Source organism: Trichogramma pretiosum, unplaced genomic scaffold, assembly GCF_000599845.2.
Source record: "Trichogramma pretiosum strain Unisexual culture from Peru unplaced genomic scaffold, Tpre_2.0 scaffold270, whole genome shotgun sequence".
Lineage (NCBI taxonomy): Eukaryota > Metazoa > Arthropoda > Insecta > Hymenoptera > Trichogrammatidae > Trichogramma > Trichogramma pretiosum.
In genome coordinates, this window is record NW_019640939.1 from 1 (window position 1) to 7,640 (window position 7,640).

The following is a 7,640-nucleotide window of genomic DNA, read 5'->3' on the forward strand; positions in this document are numbered from 1 at the left end:
CTGCGTCTGCGCCTTTTTTTCTTCTCCTTCAAGCCGTCTCCTCAACAATTTGGTCACTTCGAGCCGGATCCGGCTTGCAAAATGGAGGAGAGGTGAGTATTAGTGAAAATGAGAAGTGTGGGCAGAGGCTTTTCATCTCGATACGTTTTACAATATCGTGTGATAAAATCATGTGGAAGAAATAGTGCGGGCTGGGGCATCTGGAGTCATGCCGGGCTTTGGTGGGTTCAGGTCGGCCATCTTGGCAGGACGAAGCGGTCGCGTAAGTGGCGCGCTTTTGCTGATGCGTTCGCGTGTGAGGGAGACGCTGCCGTTGGCGCGCTTTTGCTGATTCGTTCGTGTGTGAGGGAGACGCGGCCGTTGGCGCGATATTCGGTGATGCGTTCGTGTGTGTGTGTGTTGGGAGGCATGCGCGATGCTGCCATCGGCATGATGTATGGCGGCGCGTTCGTGGGCATGTGCAACGCGCACGTTGGTGCGATGCACGGAGCGCGCGTTTGCGTGAATGCGCATCCCGATCATGGCTTGTATCCGCGTCGCAGGTTGGCGCGCGCCGGGGCACGGCTCGCCGCCTTGGAGCGAGGGATATGTCCCCGTGAGCTCGCCGGCTCTCTCTATCTCTCTCTCTATCTCTCTCTCCCCCCGTCCTTGAGCTGATGCCGCATCGTCGCGGTCATGATCGCTCTCTCGCGCGCGCTCGATCGAAGTACGTCACGATACGCACGGTGTTGTCTGATCATTTCGACACGAGGTTCGCCACACTGTGCGGTGTCCGGCGTCTACCCCGTGTGAGCGACACAAACTCGAATGGCTAACCGAACGCTGCAACTGCAAGAACGCGCACACGAGCAGATCTCAGACTGACTCGTTCGAGAGCCTCAGTCAGATGAGATATGCACACAGGAGCCATCGCGCTCATGATGCTTGCGCCGCGTACTGGGCAAATTCAACTCACAGAGTCTCAGTGGAATGCTCGATCCTCGCGTTCCGCTGATCGACACAATTGACTCGGGGACGCGCTTGTGTTTGTTTCTTCTTTTTCTTTTGGTTAACCGCGTGAGCACAGGTGTGCCCTGTGAATCGCGCGAGCCTGTTTATACGCAAGTGCAGACGACGATTCTTGTTTTGACAGCTAGTGTGCTCCGTTGTGTCAATACGTCGAGCAAGGAGAGAGAGCCTCTGCTCCGCTGCACTAGAGCGTCGAGCCTCAACTAATTTTATCGTTGCACTTTCGGTGGTGTTTGTTTTGTTCTGATTGCAGAGATCGATTTGTGACGACGCAACTGGAACTTGTGGAGACGTTGAAGGCGCTGTGCGCTACGATCGGCGCCACTCCTCGTGACAGCTGGTCCTTGGGCACAGGCCAGGCCCATTACGAGCTCCTCGAATCGTACTGGAACGATTTTCAACGCAACCATGTGGCCCTCTGGGACGCCGATCCTCTCCACTACAATCGCCCCGTGATTTATGCTGAGGTCGAAGGGAGCTACACGACGGCAAAGGGCCAACTGTATGACATTCAACAGCGTCTGCTCTCTGTTGACCGCCACTCCGCCACTGTCGCCCTGAGCCAAGGGGCGCCGCTCTCTACGCAATCGTACCAACGATTGCCTCAAATCAACGTCCCGGAGTTTTCCGGTCGACGAGAAGACTGGGAAGGCTTTCGCGACCTCTTCACTGCGCTCATTCATCAGAATCATCACCTCACCGATGTTGAGCGCCTGTTTTATCTGAAGACGCTGGTCAAGGGCGAGGCTAAGGCTGCACTCGAGTCACTCCAAGTGATGGGGAGCAACTACGAGACGGCATGGGCGCTACTGGAAAGTCGATATGACAACCGTCGGCTCCTGGTACACGATCATCTGGTGGCGTTGCGTGCCCTCAAGCCTCTTCGCGACGCATCCGTACGCTCGCTCCAGGGACTTATTGACACACTTAGTCGACATCGAGACCAACTACGCAGTCTGGAATGCCCGATCAACTCTTGGGACGATTGGTTCGTCTCCATTGCAGCCTCCTGTATGGATCTGTCAACGCGACAAGCTTGGGAAGCCGAACTCGAGCGCCTCGACGCTGTGGAGCAGAGCGACACCGAGGTTCCTCCTGGTCGACGCCTTCCGTCGTTCGCAGACCTCAACGTGTTTCTCAATGGACGCTGTCGCATGGCCGTGGCCTGCTCTTCAACGGGTGCCTCAGGCGTCAGACTGTCCGGCCAAGCCGGAGGCGATCGCCCAGCACGATCGTTCGTCACTCGCCAGGTCGCTGCTAGCTGCCCTCAATGCAATGGTGACCACTACGTTGGTCACTGCTCTTCATTCACCAGCCTTGAGCCAAAGGAAAGGAAAAGCGTAGTGCTGCGGCTCCATTTATGCTTCAATTGCCTGCGGCCTGGACATTCAGCGAGAATCTGCCCGTCGAGATCAACATGCCAGCTGTGTAATGCCACCCACCACACTCTATTGCACGAGGGAGGCGCCAAGCACAGTGCCTCAGCTAATGACTCTGATCCTCCAGCGAAGACACCGAGATTGACCCTCGTGACTTGGGGAGGGAAATGCACCCCTGACCCTAGTAGCCGCAGTGCCAACAACGTATCTGCTCTGCCAATATTGCTACCCACTGCGCTCGTGCGCATCAGCGGCCCGCATCGACATACCATCATGGTGCGTTGTCTCTTAGATAATTGCTCGGAGGTATCTCTCATCGCCCATTCTCTTGCATCGAAGCTACAGGCCCCGGTACAGGAGGTCACCACGGATATCACCGTCATCGGCGGCGACGTCGCCCAGCGGTCACAACGCCGAGTCAGCCTCAACCTTCATTTGCCTGGTCAAAGGACGCCCATCATCATCGAGGCCAGTTGTCTTCGTCATCTCGGCATTACAACGCCATCACAACAACTGCCCCACGAGGCTGTCCCGGCGAGCATGCACGGCTCCTTGGCGGATCCAAGCTTCTACCAGCCTGGAGCGGTGGACTTACTTCTTGGTGCCAACGTCATGCCCTATCTGATGAGAGAGGGCCTTCAGCATATCAACGGTCTCGTCGCCCAACGTACGTTGGTTGGATGGATAGTGTGGGGAGGTCTCCGGCAATCTCAGCCGACCGACTCATCTCATTGCTTGACTCTGGCTGCTGAGGACATCGAGCCAACATGGCAGCAACAATTAGCTTCTTTGCTTCAGAGGTTCTGGGCAACTGAAGAGCTCCCTCGCGCCGAGCGAAGTTCGCCCATCGACAACTGGACCGAAAGTTTGTTCGCCCAACACCAGCGCAGTTCGACTGGTCGATACACTGTTCGACTTCCAATCCAGCCTGATGCAGCTCAACGCTTGGGCTCCAGTGAAAGCTCGGTGCGAGCCTCTCTCGACGCCCTTCACCGACGGATGACACGCTGTCCTCGTTTCGCCGACGAATATCGATCATTCATGAAGACGTACATCGAGCTGGGCCACATGTCTGAAATTCCGCGCCATCAAATTGAGTGCAGGCACCCGGCCTACTACATCCCGCACCACGGGATTTGGCAAGTCAGCGATCATGGACCCAGGCTACGGGTAGTCTTCGATGCGTCTCGACCAACTTCGTCTGGTGTCAGCCTAAACGACGTGATGTGTCGGGGCCCCAAGCTCCAGAGGGACATTTGGCTAGTTCTTCTGCGCTGGCGACAACATCGCATTGCATTTTGTACAGATGTTCAGATGATGTACCGTCAAATTCGCATTGACGAGCGCGATGTTGACTGGCAACGCACGCTGTGGAGTCCATGCGCTGCTGAGCCAGCTCGACACTATCGGCTTAATACTGTCACATATGGCACGACTTGCGCACCCTACTTGGCTCTGCGCACCATCCAGCAATTGTGCACCGACGAGGGTGCTCAATTCCCTGCGGCCCAGCAGGCGATTTTGAACGACCGATATGTAGATGACATCCTGTCCGGAGGTCCAGATCTGGTCACCGCAAGAGAGTTGCGCGACGAACTCATCCAGCTCATGAAGGCGGGCGGATTCACGTTACGTAAGTGGGTCGCTAATGATCCACATCTTCTCGAAGAGCTCGACGCCGACGACTGTTTGCGACCCTCTTGGGTGCTATTCACCGACGAAGACCCGGTCAAGGAGCTTGGAGTCGCGTGGAATCCGCAACGTGACACGCTCAGTCTTCGTCATGCCACCTCCAATCGGGAGCCACGCAGCAAGCGCGAGGTATTGGCCGCTCTGGCTCGAATTTACGATCCATGTGGATGGGTAGCGCCTGCGACTCTTCTCGCAAAAATGTTGGTACAAGACTTATGGCGAGCTCACCTGGACTGGGATGATGAGCTGCCCGACAACGCGATCCGCGAGTGGACAGCTATTCGCCAGGGCCTCGACAGACTGCCAGAAGTCTCAATCCCACGCTGGACACAACTGACGCCTACGTCGACGGGTGCCACCATTCACGTCTTCGCGGATGCCAGTCGACGAGCTATGGCCGCCGTTGCTTATTTGCGACATCAACTCGACGATCGCGTCCAACTGAGTCTTCTAGTCTCAAGGACCAAGCTTGCGTCGATCAGGAGTCTGAAGGACGACCCACGCAAGGAACCACGTATGACCATTCCCCGACTAGAGCTCCGTGCCGCTTACCTCGCCGTCCGGTTGTTGCACTCCATTTGCTCAGAGCTGCCCATGCGCATCGAGAACTGTGTCGCGTGGACCGACTCACGCATCGCTCTCCATTGGATCCGATCCACCGAGCCGACCGGTAACTCGCTGGTAGACGGCTATGTGCAGCAAATTCAAGAACTCGCTCCGATCGACATCTGGCGACACGTCCCTTCTGCACAGAATCCTGCCGACGTGGCCTCAAGAGGGGCTAGTGTGCCACAACTTCTTGAACACGACATGTGGTTTACCGGCCCTCCATGGCTGTCAAACCCACCTGAAGCGTGGCCGTCAACTCATGGCTCGCTCGACGGCGTGGCCCTCGGCGGCCAGGCCATATGTCTTCATGTAGCAGCCCAGGAAGTTCCAGCCGATGATTACATCACTCGGTTCTCCGATCTCGGCCGACTGTTACGATTCTTGGCCCGCCTACGACGATGGATTCGATGCAAGCTCCATCGCCAACCGACACCTGCGGTCCTCAGTCCAATGAGCCACGCTGAGCTTAACGGAGCTTTCAAGGCATGTGTTCGACTCAGTCAGAGTCAGAGCTTTGAACGTGAGATTACTATCCTTCGGGCGGGACTCGCTGTGCCAGTTCGGAGTCCGCTGGCCTCACTCGACCCGTTCATTTGCTCTGACGGACTTCTTCGAGTCGGCGGGCGGCTCCACCAGTCGCAGCTAGCTTTCGATCGCAAGCACCCACCAATCGTGGACGGCTCCAATGCCTTGGCTGCATTGATCATTGGATGGGCTCACCTTCAGACCTTACACGGGGGATTCCGGGCCACGTATGTCCAAGTGTTGCAGAGAGTCTGGTTGATCAACGGCAAGCGGGCGATTCGTCGTCACATTCATCACTGCGTCATCTGTATCGCGTCACGAGCGAGACCCATGGCTCAAATCATGGCCCCTCTCCCATCACAGCGCGTGACGCCTTGTCGCGCATTTGCTCGCACGGGACTCGACTACGCCGGTCCATTTCAAGTCTGGTCGTCACGAGGACGTGGTGTTCGCGCCACCAAGGCATGGGTCGCTGTGTTCGTGTGCATGACCACGAAGGCAGTTCACCTTGAACTGGCAGGGGACCTCTCCACTGCCAGCCTCCTTGGAGCTCTCACGAGATTCAGTGGGCGACGAGGCCGGCCGTCTGAAATATGGAGCGACAATGCCACCCATTTCCATCGGGCTGACCTCGAGATCCGCGAAGCACTGAACAACCCGAGACTCAACTGGACCACCGTATCCGACCGTCTCACTGAGCAAGGCATCAAGTGGAGCTTCATTCCACCCAGTGCTCCGCATTTCGGCGGCTTGTGGGAGGCCGCGGTCAAATCGTTCAAGGCCCACCTGAAACGAACCCTTGGCCCGCGACGAGTCACGTTCGAGGAGATGAGCACTCTCTTGGTGAGCATCGAGGCTGTGCTCAATAGTCGACCATTATGCCCCGTTACCAACGAGGCTGACGATCTGCACGTCCTGACTCCTGGACACTTTCTCGTCGGGACTCCATTGCTCGCTCTTCCAGAGCAAGATGTTGACATCGGCGCCATCGACCATCTCCACCATTGGCAACTCATCCAAGCGTTGCGAGCTGTCTTTTGGAAAAAATGGAGCCGCGAATATCTCAATACGCTACAACAACGCACCAAGTGGACTCGACGCAGTAACTCGCTTGCCATCGGAGATATGGTGCTGCTCATGGACCCTTCTCTTCTCCGGCCCTCAGGACGTTGGCCTCTCGGCCGAGTCATCGAGGTTCACCAAGGTCGAGATGGGCTGGTTCGCTCGGCAGTCATCAAGACGGCTCACGGAGTCTACACGCGCCCAATCGTTAGGCTTGTTCTTCTGCCCATCAAGGCCGAGTCTGCACGCCGCCCTGACCACGACGATGACGTCCCCTTGCATGGCGGGCGGCCCGTGTAACTTGGAGTCGTTCCAGGAACGAGGCGGGCGGTGTTTTGAACGAGAGCTGAGTCGAATAGTTCGCGGACCGTTGGTCCCGACTCGAGCGCTGCGCGTCTCCCACTCCGCGCTGCGGAGCAAGTCGACACTCTCGCTCAAGTGCTCCGAGCGCGAACATCGCCTGCACCGAATCGTTTTACGCCTCGCGCGAACTAGTTTTTGTACACCTGTTTAAGTAATTTAATTGTTCTGTCCACGTAAACGTGATTGTATCCACCAAGAAAAATAAAGAGTTTAGTTCAACCTGAGCCACCTGCGTCTGCGCCTTTTTTTCTTCTCCTTCAAGCCGTCTCCTCAACACATTGCCACTTTTCCAGCGAAAAGTAAAGTGATGTTCATAAATATCGAGGAATTCAGTGAGAATTCGTATTCTCGCCATACTTCGCCTTCAACTTTCACCTAACTATGCCCAGAGGAAGACCATGTCAGTGGATCTGAGGATAGAAAACTACGATAACTGACGTTTTAGCGGCTCTATGACCTGATAGGTCGATAATACTTGCAAGATTTTGAGTATTTCTAGGGCAAGTGCTGAATTTCTCTTAAACTTTGACGGGCAGTTCGTCAAGAAAACGACATCTCATGGGATCATTGCCACTTTTCCGGCGAAAAGTAAAGTGATGTTCATAAATACCGAGGAATTTAGTGAGAATTCGTATTCTCGCAATACTTCGCCTTCAACTTTGACCTAACTATTCCCAAAGGAAGACCATGTAAGTGGATCTGAGGGTAAAAAACTACAATAACTGACGTTCTAGCGGCTCAATGACCTGATAGGTCGATAATACTTGCAAGATTTTGAGTATTTCAAGGGCAAGTGCTGAATTTCTCTTAAACTTTCACGGGCAATTCGTCAAGACGCCGGCATATCATTAGATCATTGCCACTTTTCGGGCGAAAAGTGAGGTCATGTTCATAAGTATCGGGGATACTAGTGAGAATTCGTATCCTCGCCATACTTCGCCTTCAACGTTCACCATACTATGCCCAAAGGAAGACCATTTCAGTGGATCTGAGGGTAGAAAA

The 7,640-nt window shown here is 55.4% G+C and overlaps 1 protein-coding gene across 1 annotated transcript; it reads left to right on the forward strand.

Moving 5' to 3' along the window:
• Positions 1-81: 81 nt before the first annotated feature.
• LOC106651970 lies at positions 82-6,575 on the forward strand. The gene is made up of 2 exons (XM_023457829.1): positions 82-92; positions 1,262-6,575. The coding sequence occupies exons 1-2, from the start codon at positions 82-84 to the stop codon at positions 6,573-6,575; spliced, it is 5,325 nt and encodes a 1,774-aa protein (XP_023313597.1).
• The last annotated feature ends 1,065 nt before the right edge of the window (positions 6,576-7,640 follow it).